The sequence below is a fragment of the Ictidomys tridecemlineatus genome, chromosome 2, assembly GCF_052094955.1.
Source record: "Ictidomys tridecemlineatus isolate mIctTri1 chromosome 2, mIctTri1.hap1, whole genome shotgun sequence".
NCBI classification, from domain to species: domain Eukaryota; kingdom Metazoa; phylum Chordata; class Mammalia; order Rodentia; family Sciuridae; genus Ictidomys; species Ictidomys tridecemlineatus.
Window position 1 is genome coordinate 183,747,781 of NC_135478.1, and position 20,048 is coordinate 183,767,828.

The 20,048-nt window shown below is 34.9% G+C and overlaps 1 protein-coding gene across 9 annotated transcripts in view; it reads left to right on the plus strand.

The window, feature by feature from the left end:
- Cadps2 (calcium dependent secretion activator 2) overlaps nucleotides 1-20,048 on the plus strand; it is a 494,758-nt gene that overhangs the window by 271,082 nt on the left and 203,628 nt on the right. For all 9 annotated transcript variants that reach the window (XM_078040300.1, XM_078040296.1, XM_078040298.1 and 6 more), the window contains exon 8: nucleotides 12,259-12,398. In XM_078040300.1, coding sequence (XP_077896426.1) covers nucleotides 12,259-12,398 — 140 coding nt within the window. The remainder of the gene's footprint in view (nucleotides 1-12,258; nucleotides 12,399-20,048) is intronic.

A 20,048-nucleotide genomic window follows, 5' to 3' on the forward strand; every position in this document is an offset into this window, starting at 1 on the left:
TAAATCTTTGCTAGATTCAGGATCATATTTCACATTTTCTTTATAAAGTTTATTTTTTTATGTTTAGGGCTTTGTTCCATTTTTAGTTAATTTTTGCATCTAGATTTATGCAGATTTCATTTTTTGTACATAAGTAACAAATTTATTATAGCACAAGTTCTTGAGACTTTCTCCACTGAATTTACTTAGCACATTTGTTGAAAAGTCAATTGTTTATGTCTGTGGGCCTCTTTCTGGTCTCGGATTCTGTTCCATTGATCTATTTTCCTGTCTTGATGACAACTCCATTCTGCTGAATTACTGAAGTGTTATAATATGTTCGGAAATCAGATGGTGCTAGTCTTCTAGCTTTGGGTCTCTTATGTTTTATTCTTTGTTGTTGTGGGGTTTTTTTTCCAGAGTTGTGGCAATTTTAGATTCTTTGCTTTGCCTTGTGAATTTTTTAATCAGATTGTGGATTTCTGTTTTGTTTTTGTTTTAAAAGAGAGGGTGATTTTTTATTGTTGTTGCATTGAATTGAATTTGAAACAATGAACAACTTAACAAAATTGAGGCTCCTGACTCATGTACATAGTATCTCTCCATTTGTTGAGGCCTCCTTAAAATTGTTATAGCAATATCTTCCAGATTTTAATACATGGAAATTAATTAGCTTACCTTTTATCAGATTTATCACTGATTATTTTATATATATTTTGCATCTTCTTAATCTCTTTAGATACATGAGAGTCTTAGAAGATTATGTCTTTGTCTTATGGTTGCTTTGAACACAACTGGGATTGTTTCAGCAAGGAAAAAGAGGATATTGAGTAAGCAGGTAGAAATGTCTTGCATATATACATACAAACTTAACCCTTTTGTAACCCATAGTACCACAAAAATAAATAACCTAGCCAAAATAATCCATGGCTTTTTTCACAGATAAATTGAAGCCATGGAGCTAGGATTGGCATCAGGTAGATAATCTGAGATTATTTACTTCTTGAGGTTCTGATGGAACTAATTTAGCTAGAAAATATATTCTATGTTAATGAAACAGATTTTATATTCAGCTCAATTTTAGCAAAAATTACTAAATGGCTTATCTTAGTTTTTGTATGATGGATATGATATTTTATCTATAACTAATTAAGAAACAAGACCAATCACTGCTTTAGGTCATTTGTGTTTCATTGGTTAATGGAGTTCAGCATTAAAAAGGATACTATAGCCCTGTTTAGTTCAACCTCTTCATGTTTTGGATGAATAAATTATGACACAAATAAGCAAAATAAATTCTTAAATTTATAATGGTATCTAGTCTATTGTCACCCACCTGCTAGTCCTATTATTAATTTGAGGAACTTTGATTTTTTTCATAATTCTATAATAGTTATATTCCTATTCATGAGGTATAAGAGTTCCCTTTTTCAACACCCTCACTAACATTTGTTTTTACTTTCTGATAATAGCAATTTTAAGAGGTGTGACATGATAAATCATTTAGTTTTAATTTGATTTTACCTGATTGTTAGTGAAGTTGAACATTTCCCCATATATTCAATGAAATATTGTCCAATCTTGAAAGAGAAGGAAATCTTGTCACATTTAACAACATGGATGAATATGGAAGATATGCTAAGTGAAAAAAGCCAGACAAAAAAGACAATACTGCCTGATGTCACTTATGTGGAACCAAAAATGTCAAACTTAGAGAAACAGAAGAGAATGATGGTTCCCAGGGGCTGATGGAATGGGGAAAAGTTGGTCAAAAATACATAATTTACATTAGGCAGGATGAATAAATTCCAGCTATCTACTGTGCAGCCTAATAATTTTCGTTAATAATGATGTACTATGTTTTTGAAATTTTCTAAATAGATCTTAAATGCTTTTACTATACACATATAAAAATAACTATATTAGGTTAATATCAAAACATCACATTATATTATAAACATGCAATTTTCATTTATCAATGCTACCTCAGTAAAGGTAGAGATGGAAGAGAATGTTCACAATGATTGCCTGGTAACAAAACCTATGTGCTTTTATTTCCTGCTAGTTCATGTTATATAAATTGCATGAGTCAGAAATAAAGTCCTTAAATCAAAAGTGCAAGTTTCAAATTAGTTTTTGCTTCTCATGACAAAATGAAAAGTTTGAAACCTGCTCATATAAAACATTGATTCTGATACTGACTGTACCATAGTAGCCATGAATCCACAAATTAAGTTTACCTCTTTTTCTCTACCCACAGTTTTTCTCACCTGGTTTTTATTCTCTACTACCTTTCCATCCTTGCACATACCTTCCTGAATTCATTCTATTTTTTGTAGCAAATGAAAATATAGAGAAATTTCGCAACCCCATAGTCTCTTGTCTATCTTCCTTTCACCTTGTTTAAAATGACTAATGATTCATTTGTATACATATAAAATTATAAATTGCAAAGTTTTTTTTTCTTTTGTCATTTTGGCAAATTATAAAATGTTAGGCCTTGCATTGATTCCATATTCAAATGAAATTTGTGAATTCTATACTCTTCGTGATTAGTTTTTAATAAAACTACTAACAGTCATAATTAGTTTTTAATAAAAGTACTAACAGTCATCTTATAGTATAGAGATTAACTAGTCAAGCCCAAAAGGTTTCTTTCTAATTGTATGTTTTATGCCCTTCAAGGCTATAGCTAAATTACTCAAGTTTAGATATTATCGATTTCTCCTTTCTTTCCATACTGCCACTATATGTAGTGGATTGGCAGAAATTGACTTGACTGCATAATTCTTGTCGTACTTAAGAGCCAAAGAGGAGTAAGCTAAATTCATTAATATAATGTTTGTGAAATAATTCAAGGAATAATGTGTTAGATTGAGAGGGAGATGTAAAATTCAAAGCATGCATTGTTATCTGAAAGTGATTTTCCTTAGTTATTCATTTAGCTTCAGTCCCAGATTATTTACATAACAAGATAATACCTGCTTTTTAAAGGCAATGTGAGAATTAATTTAAATTTCACAAAGCCCTCTGAGACACTCAGTTGAAAGGTTCTCCATCAATGGCAGGTATTATAACCAGGCAAGTAAAAAGAAACATAATAAAGCTGCTCATGCAGTGTCCTGTAATAGAAACTGTATTGATAAGTAAATGCAAAGGTTAGTGCTATTTATAATTTATGTCTAAGGAGAAAGGATCATGAATAATGATGCTTTCCTGTCTATATGAGTCTAAAAAACACAAATGTAGCCATAGCAATGATGAAACTTACTGTTCCACCTAAGGAGAAATCTGAAATCAGTAACTCAGAAGCAATGAAATGGTAAAAAGATGAAAAAAGGATAGTATCCTTAATTGAGCCATGAAAAATATAATAACTGATGAGCTTGAGTATGTCTTTCAAAATCTACAAAAAAAGGCTTTGAAAATGGAAAAAATAATCCTTGTTCACTTGGGTATTATGGAACTTGAAATTAGCCTCATTGTTAATTCTTTCTTTGAGACTCTTTTGATTTATTATAGGAAAAGTTTAAACTTTCTTTTAACTACATTTATACAAAATGACAGAAAACTATATAGTTTTATAGATCTTGTACAAGCAGAATCCTTTAAGAATGTGAGAGAAATAAACACTTATGTGCACACACACAAAGTAGACAAAATTAATGATAGAAATTTTCATTTAAAGATAATCTTTGAATCACACCCTTAGAATAAAAAATTTAAAAGGTAACTTTAAGAGTATTTTATGATCAAATCTCAGCTTTTATTGTTCATGTATTAGTTTGTTGTTATGCTGTAACCAATCAACAAAAATTTAGTGGCTTAAAAGAATACACATTTATTACCTTAAATTCTGAAGATCAAAAAATCCAAAATGGATTTCTATGAGCTAAAACTGGGGTGTCAGCAAGGTTGTGTTCCTTTCTAAATATGCTACATGACACTCTTTTTTTTTTTTTTCCTGTTTTTTTTTTCTTGTCCGCCTTCTAGAGGCTACCATATTCTTTGGCTCAGGACTCTTATATTTTCTAAGTCAGCAATGGCTGATCAAGTCTCTTCATGTCACATCATTCCAGCACTGACTTGTCTGCCTTCCTTTTCTCTCTTAATGTCCTTTGTGAGTACATTGGGCCCCCTAGATAATGCAAGATCATCTAATTAGCAACCTTGTTTCCATTTGCTATCTTAACTCCACTTTGTCATTCACAGGTTCTGCAGACTGGGACCTGGGCACTTGGGGGAGTCCAGTCAGTCTTCAACCTATTGCATTCCATAAATGGAAGTATGAGAGTGTCATAGACTTTTAGAGACTATGGTAAATGACACGCAGATTCTAAAATTTACCACTCTCATTTCCTGTTATCAAATTTTGGCAGTACTTTAGTTGGCAAACATTTTTCTTTACTTCAGTGAAGTATCCCTTTGAAGTTTGAATTTTTGTTTCTAAATTTTCTAAGCATCCATCTTTTCGACCATGCAGCCAAAAACCCAACCAATAAACCCTTGGTAATATCTACCATAGGATGTGAAGGGAACCATGGTTTAAAATGACTTAGAGGATTTTTTTTCAGGCAAACTCAAATGTTGTCCCCTTTGGTTAACATCCTCCCTTTCCCATTCCACCTCCTCCTTTCCCACCTCCGGTAGCCACCTTTCTAGTCTGTTTCCATGAGATCAACTTTTTTAGATTGTACATATGACTGAGATCTTGTAGTATTGGTCTTTCTGTGCCTCATTTGTTTCACTTAGTATAATGCCCTCCAATTCCATCTATGTTGTTGCAAATGATAGTTCATTTTTAAGTCCACATAATATTCTATTGTATATTCTATAAACATATTATTTGTCAACTACAAATGAACATGTTAACATTTACTATGTGTATCAAAACATGTTACTGTACACTTTAAAGATACAGTTTCAGGGGTAACAATGGAGGAAAATAATTTCAAGATGCTGGTTTGATTGTTATGTGAAATACAGAGAACTTTCCCTCTCTACCACCCAGGAGCTGCTCAGGAGCATTCTCTGCTAGATGCATTTCAAATTCTCCTTCAAATGACAGCTTAGTATTAAGTAGAGGCATCAAAAACAAAATTGAGAAATAGTATGCCTTCCTTACTTTTCTTTCCTTGCCATCTCCTCAGCCTCCCATTATACAAATAACAAAACTCTTCATCTTTTTTTTTATCAAGATAATTGCAAGAAAATATATGTAATTGAGAGAATACTTCCCTTTTCTTTTATTGTTTCATCCCCCCCCAAACAACCTTTCATTAAAAAAAAATGTATTACACAGAAGGAAGGAGACATGTAGTTCTCTGTTATGCCAAGTACACATTTATGAGGGGTTGGTAGTTTGATCAACCCCATATTGTAAATTCCAGGATTCTTTTCAAGTTTGAAAGTAAAGGGAACTGGATTTAGCCCAGGGGCAGGAGGGTTGACCAAAGACTTAACGTTAATCTCTTGGTACACAAAAGAGCCTTGTGTGAGTGAGGGTGAGCAGGTGCACCTTGTTTCAGCTAAACAGGACAGGAAGCAGTGACATTACATCAAAGGAGTAGCAATTTAGATGAAGCATCCTTAAGTGTATTAAATCACTGGGAAATGTTACCAAGGATGTAGATCTCTGAAAAAAAAAAAAAGTCCAATTCATCTTTTTCCCCTAAGTGAGCTCTGATATCAGAAAAAAATACATGGTACTTAACATCTGATAAATGTGTTTGTGAAATGAAGTAAGTTCTGGTAGACCTTTGCCTATACATATGATCTCAAGATCCTAAGCTCTCAGAAAAGGTACTGGAAAGGTTCACAAGGAGTAAGTCAGGAATCTTTGCTATATTATAATCTCTGTCATTTGAATATAAAAGATAGAGAAATATCAATTGAACCTAGAAAGTCAAGGTTTCTGAAAGAGGCTCTGCTTATCTGAAGAGATGTTTTCTCGCAGATTTGCTTAGAATATTCTTTGTTTCAAGGACATTTGTTTGTGAGTAAAAATGACTTTTAATTATAAACTAAGACATGATTTTAGCTAATAGCATTTTTTAGTCCCCCAGTCCCTTCGTACTCTGTTTTAAAGATGCATTTTCAAGACCAATCCACCACTTATTTGGATTTGAGATCACTTGATCATGCTGAGCACAGGACTTCTCTCTAGGGTATATACAGCTGGAGAGAGGGGTATTCTTTACTCAAGGGTATGAAAATTTTATTATGTCATTTCCTGGCTTAAAATTCTCTTTCATATTATGTCATTTCCTGGCTTAAAATCATCTTTTGACTGTGAATGTATGATGTTGTATAAACTCTTTAGCAAAAGACTCTTATTTAAAAAAAAACAAGTGTATCTGTAATACTTTCTGGTCCCATCCATAGGCACAACCTTCCAATTTTTTCTTCCTCTCTGCTGTTGCACATAGTGTCTGTTGCTCACTCAAGTGACATCTTCCTCCATTCCTCAAACAGAATTTCTCCCTGAAGCCATTGGCATCCAGCCTCTCAAACTTTCTTGTTGAGCTTTCCGGTGACTTCTGTTTCTCAACAAAGCAATGGCATTTTGGACTCCACCATGCTTGACCTTGATGATCATTTGGTGCTGATGGCCACTTTCCATTCTCTCCCTCTTGAATATGGCACATTACACTCCTGGTTTTCTTCTACCTCCTTGGCCTCTGGTCTCACTTATAGAATCCTCTTCCTTTTCCTAATTTTTTAAAATTGGCATCCCACAGAGTCTTCTCAGTAACATAAGAGGATGTAAAGAGCAGAAAATGGTATGAATACATTGATTGAGGTTCTTTTTCTGTCAAGCCATAGAAACCTAGGGCAGATAGGTTCAGGGAACAAGGAAACAGCTGAATAGCCAAGTGTGGGCAGAGCTTGAGAACTTTGAGTGCTGGGAACAATGTCAGCATTGGGATTGTATGCCTTGCCCTAGGGACCATTGTGTAAGAATTCAATTGCAATTGCCCTGTGTCTTTATTTCTCATCCCTCTCCCTGTGTTTGTCTTGTAAATCTTACATTCTTAGACTTTTAGAGGAAGCAGTAATTCCCCTATGAAGGAATCATGGGAAAGGGGAGTAATGATTTATCTAGCCCTTCTTCTTTGCTAGCCTTTTCCTTCTAACATTATTTTTTAAATTTTCATATGTTTTATGTAAAAAAAATTGAAAAATTTCTAGTGTCCATAGATCACATAGTTTAGTTCATGTGAAATACACCCATATTCACATGGGTCAACATTAATCAAGGTATCTCAATAGAAAAGAAGCAATTTAGAATTACTAGATGATAGAGGTGCATCTTAAGCATCTTAAGAGAAAAATCCTTCAGAACCTCCATTCAACTCTAAACACATTTGCATGTGTACATTAAATTGACAGAACTTTAAACTAAGCCTAAAAAACTATTTTTTATTTGTTTTTAACCATACCTTAGCAAAGATTGCAAGTCATGTTGACATTTTACCATGAAGAAGATGCACTGGCTTTATATTTCAGATAAGAAATCATTTAAAAAAAATGTCATGCTAACTGACAAGACATTTAATGTGTTGGTAACAAAAATAAGCTTGAAGCAGAAATGTATAAAGGTTAAGAGAAAAAATAGCAAAGAACAAAATAGTTTGCTCAATAATAAGAAGTTAACTATTTTGTACAGAGTTATAATGTAATTTAGCTGTGAACTTATGATACAAAAAAACTCTAGTAAATTTTTTAATGTGTTAAATATTTTAATTATTCAGACAATCAACAACAGACACTTCAGCCTGTACACAAATTACGTCCTATTAAAGTGGAATTGCTTATCATGAAAAACAAATTCTTTAAACACTTAGGTACAAATTAAAGATTTATGAAGCAAACAGTCTTAATATTTCTAGTTAGATACTACTAAATGCTGGGCTGGGGATGTGGCTCAAGCGGTAACACACTCGCCTGGCATGTGCGGGGCGCTGGGTTCGATCCTCAGCACCACATAAAAATAAAATAAAGATGTTGTGTTCACCAAAAACTGAAAGATAAATATTAAAAAATTCTCTCTCTCTCTTCTCTCTCTCTTTAACAAAAAGGATACCACTAAATGCTATAACAAGCAAATGACAATATTTCAAGTATTCAAAACAATATTACTAAAATGAGTGTTTACCATGGGTGTTCCAGAGAGAAGGGTGACTTTCTTCCACATGGTGATTGGGGGCTCTGGTTTCTTCTGTTTCTTTCACTTCCTATGGCTTTGGTGTTCTCTGCATTCAGCTGACAGAGGTGAGAGGGATGAAGAAGGTGAACCTGTGTATTAATCATATTCCCCAAAGTGACACATGTATCACTTCTCTTTCACACTTCATTACCTAGAACTTTTGCATGTTCCTACTCAGATGCAAGAGGAGCCAGAAAATACAGTCCTTGACTGACCAGTTGCTTACTAGCACCAGTTGTGTACTATGAAAGCATGAATCCTGGTGAAGAGTTACTTGATCTGCTGTAGTTCATCCCACTAGTTACCAGATAGCTTTGTTATCCTTTCTTCTGTATATAGAACACATTCAGGGGAAACAGCCCCAAGTCCTAACCCATTCTTACATGCAGTCTAGCATCTATACCAGGTTTAGCTATTGCTCTTTGCATCATGACAACCTGTAAACGAAAGTTCATGCTACCTGCCTACTGTTCCTCTCTACTTCCCATCCTTCCCTAACACAAATCCAGTGTACAACAGTACAGCAGGGACAGAAGAGCTACAGTTAAGTTTCCCATTTGGAAAGTGGAAAAATGAGAAACATAGCAGTAATTATTCAATACCAACAATGAAATCCTGTTAAGACCCCTTTCCTGGAGGTGTTCAAGACCTCTTGATTAGACCTGTATTGTATATTGAACTCCTTTGTCTTGTATTATCCATGGCCCTTGGAGCTCTGAGCCTTGGGAGATTCTTCCTTGCCTATTAGCATTTACAGCTAAATCACATAAAAAGTTGAGACTACTTTCTATGTGTGCAATTTGGAAGTCTAAGGGAGAATAAGTTCAGGGTGGATTTTCCAGTGCAATTCTCTTAGAAACACAGATTTCATTATCTGTGGGCCTGTCTGTTACATGTGCCATTGTTCACAACTTTATCAGTCTCTCCAGAAAAACAGAAACCATGCCAGGCTTTTCAAATGGAGAGACCTTAACACAGAAAATTAATTCTACCTATGGTAGGACAGAGAAACTAAACAGACATGTCAAAGAAACCCCAAGATTAGCAACAACAAGTAACTGCTGCATATTCTAGAGACAGAATGATAATAGGCAGATGTGATGTTATCAGAGCTGAGAGTCTGGTAATAAAAGACTGTGGGCTCCTTGAGGGGGTTCATATTCTTTCACCTGAGTATATATCCACATAGTGAGCACTCCTATGTTATTTAATTGAAGAGAGCTGAATCATAACCCCTTTCACTGACTTCGGTCAGAAATGTCTATCAGAAAAATGAGAGAGAAATAATTGTATGAAATATTGGGATGATTCTTAATTTGCAGATCAGCTATAACCAGTTATTTGGGGTCCTCATTTAGTAACTTATTGTTAGCATTTAGAGAAGGAGAAATTGTTTAAAAAAATTATGTATTCATTTCCTGTATAAGACTTTTATAATTGGAATAATACCAATTTTAAATAAACATAGAAGGAAGAGTTTTAAAAGGATAAAGTCTGTTTGTAGGTGGCTCTTGCCGAAATATATATATGTGTATATATATTTTAAAGAATGTATAGGGAGGAGGAGAGAAAAGCCTCTCAGACTTGCTAGGAATATCATAGCTAGAGAGAATGTGTAGCTCTTAGTCTTTGATTTTGTTTTTGTTATTGTTCTTCTGGAATTAGCTTGTAAGTCGATAAAGCTATTCCTTGGTCTACTGGTATAAGCCAAAAGCTGTCAACTTATTTTTTTTTTACCATCATTTAAGAACCTGTAAAATGTTCTACTGGGTATTTTAGCAATACAAACAAATCAGTATTAGAGTATGATCACAATTTTGTAAACAAGGCACATGCCATTCTGTCTGTTCTTAAATGTCCTTTGTGTGCGTCAGACTGTGGATGTGCCAGACTCATCAGAGCAATGACTTTTAGGAAAGGCTTGAGAAAAGTCTAAAAATAGTGGCTACATTTAACAACTCACAAGTTGAGGATGGTTTGAGAAGGTTTTGTGATGGTGTTGTCTTTCCTAAAGAAAAAGAGTGCGTTGTTTGAAGATTCTCAGTAACTACTTTCACTTATACATGGAAATGAAGGTTTTGTTGAAGGGGAAGGAAGAAAAACTTCAGCTGCCATGTATGCTTTAAAAACACCTTCACATACCTGTGCATGTTAGTAGTTCTCCATTCATACCTGCACTTGAGGTTTATTTGCTTTTCCTGTTGATTTAAGCTAAGAATGACTTAAATTATAGTTATGTTGCACTTTATGCCTTGGTTTATCTTTCAGGCTGTAGTACTTCCATTTTATCTGGTCCTTGTTTGTTTGTTTGTTTGCTTTGGAGGGGTACTGGAGATTGAACCCAGGGGAACATGACCCATGAACCACATCCCAGCTCTATTTATTTATTTGTTTGTTTGTTTGTTTATATTTTGAGATGGGGTCTTGCTAAGTTGCTTAGGGACTTGTTAAGTTGCTGAAGCTGTCTTTGAGCTTTAAATCTTCCTGCCTCAACAGTGGGTGTATGTCACTGCACTTGGCTAGTGCTTTTGTTTTAAATGCCCCAGTAAGGCTTAGACATGGGCTCTGTTTAAGCAGGGTTAAGTCTGAGTGAAAAGATGGCTTGTCTGGGTGGCACCTAATGTATGAAGAACAGACTTTCCTTTCTTGGGTTGATTTTTCTAAACGTTAAAAAATAATCACTGGGTAATATTCCATTGTGTATATATAGCACAGTTTATTTATTCATTTATTGAAAGACATGTAGATTGATTCTATAATTTAGCTATTGTGAATTCAGCTGCTATAAGCATTGGTGTGGCTATGTCACTATAGTATGCTGGATTTTAACTCCTTTGGATATAGACCAAGGAATGGGATAGCTGGGTTGAATGGTGGTTCCATTCCAAGTTTTCTAAGAAATCTCTGTACTGCTTTCCAGAGTGATTGCACCAATTTGCAGTGCCACCAGCAGTGTATGAGTATGCTTTTTCTCCCACATCTTCACCAACACTTATTGTTGCTTATATTCTTGATAATAGTCATTCTGACTGAAAGAGAATAAAATTATGGCATTTGCAGATAAATGGATGGAGTTGGAGAATATCATGTTAAGCAAAGAATATCATGCTAAGCAAAGTAAGCCTTTCCCAAAAACCCAAAGGTCGAATATTCTCTCTGATAAGTGGATGCTTATCCATAATGGGGGGAGGGGGCATGAGAAGAATGGAGGAACTTTGTATTGGGCAAAAGGAAGGGATGGAGGAGATGGAGCATGGGGATAGGAAAGTGATGGAATGAGATGGACATCATTACCTTAGGTACATGTTTGACTTCACAAATGGTACAACTCGGCATCCTATACAACCAGAGAAATGAAAAAAAGTTGTACTCCATTTGTGTACAATGAAATGAAATGCATACTTCTGTCAAGTATAACTAATTAAAAAAATTAAAGTCAAAAAAATCACTTGGTAACTTGGCAGTGTATTTAAAATAATTATGTTGTTTCACTAATTATAGTTCATCTGTATGTTTCTGGAAAACCTTAGTCAGGAAGATCTTTTCTTTGTATTGATCTAGAGCAGAAAATATGCTATGATCATTCTTGTCCATCTCTCATTGATTTCCTTTAGTGTTATTTTATAAACAAAATATTGAAACATGAACATGTTTGTATAGCTTCAATAATTGGTTTTGCTTTATAAGCATGTTATCTGCAGTTTTGAAGAATCTTTCTGAACTTCTTGGCCCTAAGAAGTTTTAAATAGTGTTGAAATTATAGGTGTCCATTAAGTATTTTTCAATTGCCAGTTCAACTGTAGCTTGTTGTACTATTAATTTATTATAAAGTGGCACTAGAAGAAAATGCATTATGAAATAATATGAACACACATACTTGTCAAAAATAAAAGTCTATATGAAAAACCAATCTGCTGTGGTAGGAGACAGTCAAATAATTTATTAGATATGTTTGGGCATTGACACCCTCTTCACAAGTAGGAAAATGTATAGAATAGATTCCAGTTTCAGTTCATAGATGCTCTGTATTATAAACTCCACACACTTTAATTTTTTTTCGTCCTTTACAGGTGATATTATACCCAACTTCTAATAGCTCCAAGTCAGCTGAACTGCACCGCATGATAGTTCCAAAAAATAGTCAGGACTATGACTTAAAAATCAAACTGGCTGTGCGAATGGAAAAACCACCACACATGAAGCATAGTGGGTAAGTGTGTGTTTGAAAATATTTCCCGTCTGTGAATTGTTTTATTCATTTCACTGTATCACTTTTGTCACTTTAGTGAGAGAACCAGTGTATCGGATTTCTACATGGAGTTTTTTCAAAACTGCTGATGTATAGGTAATTTATCTTTAAATTTTTAGATTTATGGAAATATTATGTACTATGTTGTTAATGTAACTGTTTTTCTGTATACTGGCATAATGTTGATGCTCAGTTATGTTGGTGTTACACACTAGTCATAAAAAAACACTGATGTACAGGGATAACTGCTGACAAGTATTCTTCACAATGTAGATACAGTAATAGTTGAAACAAGCCTGGTGTTTGAGTTCCCAGAAATGGTTAAACTTTCAGAGAATACATAAAAACTAGAAGGTGGTTCTGACATAACCCAGGAGGTTGTTCAAGTTTTGACAGGAGAGATATGAGCATTTGCCTGATGTGTGAGTGAAAACTAAATCAATCCTGGAAAGACTGCTGCCAATGGATAAGCAAGCTGGACAGGGACTGTGACCTGGAGAGTGCCATGGTCTGAATCAACCTGCATCTCTACCGAGGTCCTTTTTCTCTTGTAGCTGGTGAAGGAACAGATCTGAATTCTTGAATAAAATAAAATGAGTTTTCAAAAATTCAGATCTTTCATAGATTAACACTTCAGGATTTACTACAGCCAAATTCTAGCATAGAGGTGTTAGCCAGTAGGAAAGAATGCTACAGCTTTTCTTTTTATGGAGAGAAGCAGTTGCAGAAAGGGCTCACCTGAGTTTAGCACAGACTTAGGAGTCTCAGAAAGTACATTCCTGTCAAGACAGGTCTGCTGGCTTTGAAGCCAGATCACAAACGTTAGGACCAGGCTCATGGTTCAAAAGCTAAGGAGAATTCTTTGGATAACTCTTAGAGAAAACAAAATTGGGTGTTGTGCAAGGGGTAGTCCAAATGTACATACTACCATCTGGGTGAGAATATTGCTACACTGGGATGAGACAGTTTTAGTTCCTTGGTTTGGGGTGCAGCATGTGCAGTTTCATAACAGCTCTCAAGTAAGGGAAAAATACCTTGGACCATCACCTCTTAGAAAGGGAACAGTAATTTAGGTTGCCTACATTATGGAATCTTTAATTTATCAATAAAGTCAAGTCTGTGACTCAGCCCATAATGCAAATGGAGATCCTGGCATTTAATATTTAGAGTTCTTTCATTCATCCATCTACCTGCTCACCATTAATTTATGCAGCAGACAGTTAATGAGCAATTCTTTTTGTCCTGTTTGGAACTTTTGAGATGGAATTTGAAGGAGGTTGGCAGTGGGGAGGAAGGGCATTCCAATCACCTGACACAGCCCATAAAAAAGGCAGGAGTCCTGGGGGAACTGTGAGCTAATGACAAGTTTTATACAGTTGGCATGGAGGGCTTTGAGACTAGAGAAGCCACAAGCTCTCTAAAGGACTTAGGGACTAGTAGAGTTTTGAGTTAGACATAAAAAAGACATGGCATGTTCCAGGAACTAGTTATTTCTCTATCATTTTTTTTGCTCAGTCTCTTTTTCTTTTGCTGAATGGCACAATAAGAAACGGGAGTCTATCATAATGCTAAGATGGCCCTTAATCTGCCCATGACCAGTACCATGTTGAATACTTCTGGGGCTTTCAGATTGTCCCAGGAAGGAAAACAGAACATGAAACAAAGCATGGGTAAGTTCTGTAGCTTTTAATATTAAGGGAAGAAAACCCTGCTCTAATCTAGTAGTTCCTAAGTTTATAATGCTTCAGAGCAGGTGGGTCAGTACAGACCCCTTATGGATCATTTTTTAAATGATCTTGATTTTTTTTTTTGCAGGGGTAGAGTGGGGTGTCACTCCATTACACCAAAAGAGATTTTGTTTTTATCACATTTCTTTGACTAACTAATGGCCTTCATAATGGCTTTGCAATTGACTTCTGCTCAAGACTACAGATCTACAGAAGAGACATGGAAGAAGATATGTCATAGTCTCTCAATTTAATCTTAACCTAAAGCTCAAGAGCTCACCAAAGGACTCAGACTAGGAATGCCTCATATTCCAGCCACATGGGCTTTTACCTTCCATTGCTAAGAGATTCTAACCAGTATTCTAGACAGTTTGTGGCACACAAAGTGAAAGAAGTCTAGAAATAAAAATTCTGTTAAGTCAATGTATTGCATAGCAAAAGTAAATTAAGAATATCCACAATTGCAGTTCAATAAAAACTATCTTAATACATTAGTACATTAGAAGTGATAGAAGTGATAATACCAGAATTGAATGTTTTCAATGATGCAGTAATGGCAGTTGATCCTTTTAGGCAGGGAGAGTTGGAGGTGCTTTACCGCAGCATCTACTCTGGCTTTTCCATGCCTGTGTGGTAACACTTTTAAATATTTTGTATATGACTTCTGAACATAACTATACATGGGAAAACATGGAGATCCTGGCATTTAATATTTAGAGCTCTTTCATTGATCCATCTACCCGTTTACCATTAATTTATGCAGCAGACAGTTAATGAGTAATTCTTCTTGTCCTGTTTGGATTTCACCCACAGCATAACTATTCATATTTTCTGCAATGCTTCTTAAATGGGTTTTAACTGAACTACATTTGAGAAAGAAAGTCAACTAACCTTTTTCTTATCAGTATGCATTCAACTACCAAGGTATAAATATATTAGGAATACCAGATTAATAACATTTTACATTGGAGCTGGATTATGTTCTGTAAATAATACATCCTATAATTAATAATTAATAGATGAATAATTAATAATTGAAAAAGAAGCTGAATTTTTTAAAAAGATGTATACATATTTAAAATATGGCACACTCCTCTTAGAGGTGAGTTGTTCAGTGGATTAAACAATAACTTAGAATGTTATGGAGTTTTATCTTGACAGCACATCAGACTTTTTGGAAATCCTCTGGGACTTTAGTAGTAAAATATTCTTTTCTAATAAAATGGACAGTGAACATTTCTCTCATATGCAGATTCTTAGCATGCATTATGTTTTGTGTGTCACTTACCTATGATCCCTGCATTGCTCCTAATATTTTTATAAGTATTATTTAACTTTCATGGGTTTCCAACTGCACTGTGAGCTTGTTAGGCCTGTTTGAAGCCCTAGTGTCTCCCACAGTATGTAATTGAGGATGGATATTATTAATATGAATAACAGCAATGAAAATGATTAACCATGTGCTCCTTTAAAGGGAAAAGGTGTAAATATTAGAATAAGCTGCACTGGTTAACTTTAAACTTAAAAGATTTTAAACACAATTTACAGGTAAAGGAGCATAATTTTAGTGTTAAATAATCTTAAATAAATTAAATGGTGTGTGGTTTTCAACTGCATTTTTTAGATGATCTATTTTTTGAAGCAGAAAGCAAAATATATCTGATCTAAAGCTCATATTTCTGAAAACTAATCAGTTCATAAGTATACCTTATGGCTTTTTTTTTAAGTTTGGCTAACTTCATGCAAATGAAAATGGATATTTAATTTGGGCAAAAGAAGCCTAATGATGATCCCATCCTTTTAAAACCAAACTGAGCATTGCCACAAGACATATATTAGATTCATTTATTCATTTGGAGTGTTGCATATAAAACTGATTATTGAAACTGTTAGATAAATCTGTTAAATGAATTACCAGCTAGATTTTGAATGATTATATGATTCACATCCGCCTTTCAGATTTATTTCCTGCTTTTGTGCATAGCTGAGAGATAGTGTTCTTAACAAATGGACTGTACTTTAGCATAGCCTAGTGGCTAAGTAGCAGCATTAACTTAAAATAGAAATGCTGTCCCCCTTCTTATTAAATAAAATTATTTTCCTAATTCAAAGGTTATTTTCTCAGCCAAAAGAAAGGCAAAACAAGACAGCAGTAATGAAATAAATGACTATTGTGACAAGGCTACAACTGAAAAGGAGAAAGAAGAAAACTAAATTGGCTGTCACATATGTGGCAGCTTTATGACCACAATCTATCAGAGGTCTACACACAACTAATTGGTTTTATAGGGAAAAAAAAGAATAAAAATTGTATTAATAGGTAGCTATAGAAGCATTTTTTCACACTTAAGAATTGGTAAGGTAAAATCTTAGCAAAATCGCTATCATCAATACACATTTTTCTTTGTGTTGCAGTTATCCTGGGCACTTTATACTTTTCAATGGATAGATGTGTTTTTAAATTGTCACTAATAAAACTCTCCTTTTTAATTTACATCATAAAAGTATAAAAGGCTCATCTCTTTCTGTAAGGGAAGGAAAGCAATTCATCTTCTGGCAGAAAAAGAGAATAAGCAGGCCATTACCCCATACTTGCCCATGACCCTTGCTTGGCCAGGAAGAAGGGAAGCTGGGTATTTGGACTAGAATGCCACACTTACACAAACTTCACACGCTTAACTTTTCAGACATCACATTGGCGCATAAAGTGAAATGACTATCATAATAAAATTACATTATTTTGTTTCTGGTTTAAGATTGATGATCTGGCTGGGCATGATGGCATACATCTGTAATCCCAGCCACATGGTAGGCTGAGGCAGGAGGATCCAGGGTTCAAAGCCAGCCTCAGCAACTTACTAAGGACCTAAGCAACTCAGGGTGACTCGTCTCAAAATACAAAAGAAGGCTGGGGAGGGATGTGGTTCAGTGGTTAAGTGTCCCCTGGGATCAATTCCCAATACCAAAAAAAAAAAAAAAGACTTATGATTTTTAACTTATTTAAGGGACAATATAATGAACAAAGGGAAGAAAATCTTAATTGTGTCTTGGTGGAAATTGTTTGGAAGGTCTCAGCCTTACAAAAAAGACAAATGTGTTCTTTTCTAGAGAAAATTGATTTCTTTCTCCCTCTCACCATCCACTCCACCACCCCCCCCCGTATTGAAGATCAAACCCAAGGCTTAGAACATGCCATGCAAGTACTCAATCACCTAGCCCTGATTTCTCATTATAAACCTACCTTTAGAATGACTTTCTACCTGATTTTATCTAAAATAACTATATTTTCCATCTGACCTTCTCCTGATATCCTGCTGTCACAGAAATCCTGTGGCTTGTAGTCTTGCCAAAACTTCTGGCCACATGTTTGCTAGTTTCTTAAGTCACGATAAATTCTATTTCCAAATACAGCTCCCAAAAAATATGACTGACTGTGCTCCTCTGTAAACAGTTAAGGTAGTCATCACATTTAGAATGATGAAAAGAGTAAGTTAGAAAGTCACTTTCTTTTTCCATACGCCTTTACATTCAAGGCACTTTCTAAGATGTTAAATCATTAAGACCCATATTTTTATTTTTACTTATTAGTGCTTATTAACAAATAGGTAATAATGGTAGAAATGTTTTCAAACAGCTCAATAGTCATTAAATGAGAATTTAAACTTGTTATACTCCCTCTGGTTGGTACTATAATAAATGCCAGCCTTAAACTTTAAGCTCAAACTGAATCTCTTTATTCAGCCTTTTAGCATTCTTTTTTAGGAGAGAAACATATTTACAAGCACTTCTTTTCATTTTTTTTATGCACCAAATTACCCCTGTCTCTGATATCTTTCAAATCAGACCATGTATAATCATAGATCATTTTAATTTGGGACACTTTTTTTAAGTCATAGTGAAAATTATTTAGAAATAGTATAGAAGATAGTGTATATTAAAATTTTATAAACAGTTCATGTGCAGAATTATAATAGAGTTTTCATTTTGTAAATCAAGGCCTTACTTTGCACTGTGTACAGATATAGTAATCCTGAGTTTAATAAAGCAAAACTTGTGGGCTTGTTTAATGACAGATCATTATGAGAGATGAAGAAAAACTTTGGACTTTATTTAATTATTAAAATTTTGTTCATTTGTGGTATATGTGACTGAATAGTGGCCAGATAAAGATAGATAGGCAATAATAGGCAGAGTGAGTTCTGTCTAGCTCAAGAGCCAAGACTTGTAGCTTTGACCTCAATTCTTTCCCTAACTTGAATAAATCGTACATCTACCTTGACCTCAGTTTTATCAGTTCCTAACAGAGACCATGGCCTAGAAAGTTTGAAAACTCCTTAGGGCCTGGAACCTTATGATTAAGTACCTCCTTTGCTCCCCCACCTCTGCATGTTCACATGCCTCTCATTCCATTGCTGTACTATATGTATGGAGGATGCACAGTGTTTGGGGAAAAGTGGACTATGGGAGAGCAGCATGGAGACATATGAAAAAAAATGAGAATTTATTTGAATCCTCTCAAGGCAAAGAAAGAATGCATAAGGACTGACATATCAGGCTAAAAAGGCTTCTATTATGTAAGATTAATTTGAAAAGTATACACTGTAGAATTCAGTATAGTCTAATAGTATTAAAAACAGATGCATAGGATATTCAGAAAGGATATATCATAAAGGAAATACACTAAAAATATTCAATAAAACAATGATTTAAATATTCTTTTTTCTCTTTTCCATATCTTCTGTGATGTGGGCATATTATTTCAACAGTGAAAGATTAAAGTTATCAATCTAAGGAAAATATTTTATTTTAGTTAAGAGTAGTTAAATTTATTTCACTTAAATATGATTTTTTTTCAAAGATAGAATTTTTTAATATTTATTTTTTAGTTTTTGGTGGACACAACATCTTTATTTTATTTTTATGTGGTGCTGAGGATTGAACCCAGTGCCCTGCGCATGCCAGGCAAATGTGCTCCAGCTTGAGCCACATCCCCAGCCCCTTAAAATATGATTTTTAAGGAAATTCATTTGATTGAATCCCTTTGTATATGCTCTAGAGGACTCTTGGTAATTGATCTTTAAAGGGTTATCAAGACTTTAGGAATGTAACACTGGGTCCAGATTCCATGGATTCTAATCTGGCCTTCATCATATAGTAGCTATGAGATCTTGGGAAAGTTATAAAGCCTCTCTATACCTTAGTTTTCTCAAATGCAAAATGAAAATGTTAGCAGAACCATCCTCATAGACTTGTTTGAAAGAGTAATACCTTAATACACATGCTGTGCTTGTTAGGAGAGTGGCTGGCTAGTACATAGTAATATGTTGTAGCTATTGATAAAACTTTGAAGAAGGCATTTTGAAATACTTAAAAAAAGGAGGAAAGATAAAAATTTAAATTGAAAGTAAGAAATGGCATAAAAGTATCTTTAAAACCCCCAGCCTTTGACACACCCCCTTGTTGAGAGCCACAGCCAAAGGGGCCCCAGGAAACTTCAGACTGCCAGCTGATGATTGGCTCACAGCGGCTCCAGCAACATCTAGCTGATTGGCTCCTCTGTGATGATGCTCATTGGGCTGTTTCCCTGCCCTTTCAGTCCACGGAGCTGCTCATTGGGGGACTTCTTTGGCTCCGCCGACGCAACCCAGCCAATCGGCCTCAAGAGCAGGAGGATTGTGGGAGGTGGAGAGGCTGGGGTGGGGGTGAGAGGCTTGTGGGAAGCTGGTGGTGGCAGTTGGGCTCTGAGGGTTTTTTTCCTGAGGAGCTGTTTTGTTTGGCGTTTGTAGTTCTAAAAATAAAGTTAGTTTCTTTTGACAAGTGGCTCCTGAATTGTGCCCAGCCAGACTGCGGCATTACCAAATGTTGAGAGCCACAGCCAAAGGAG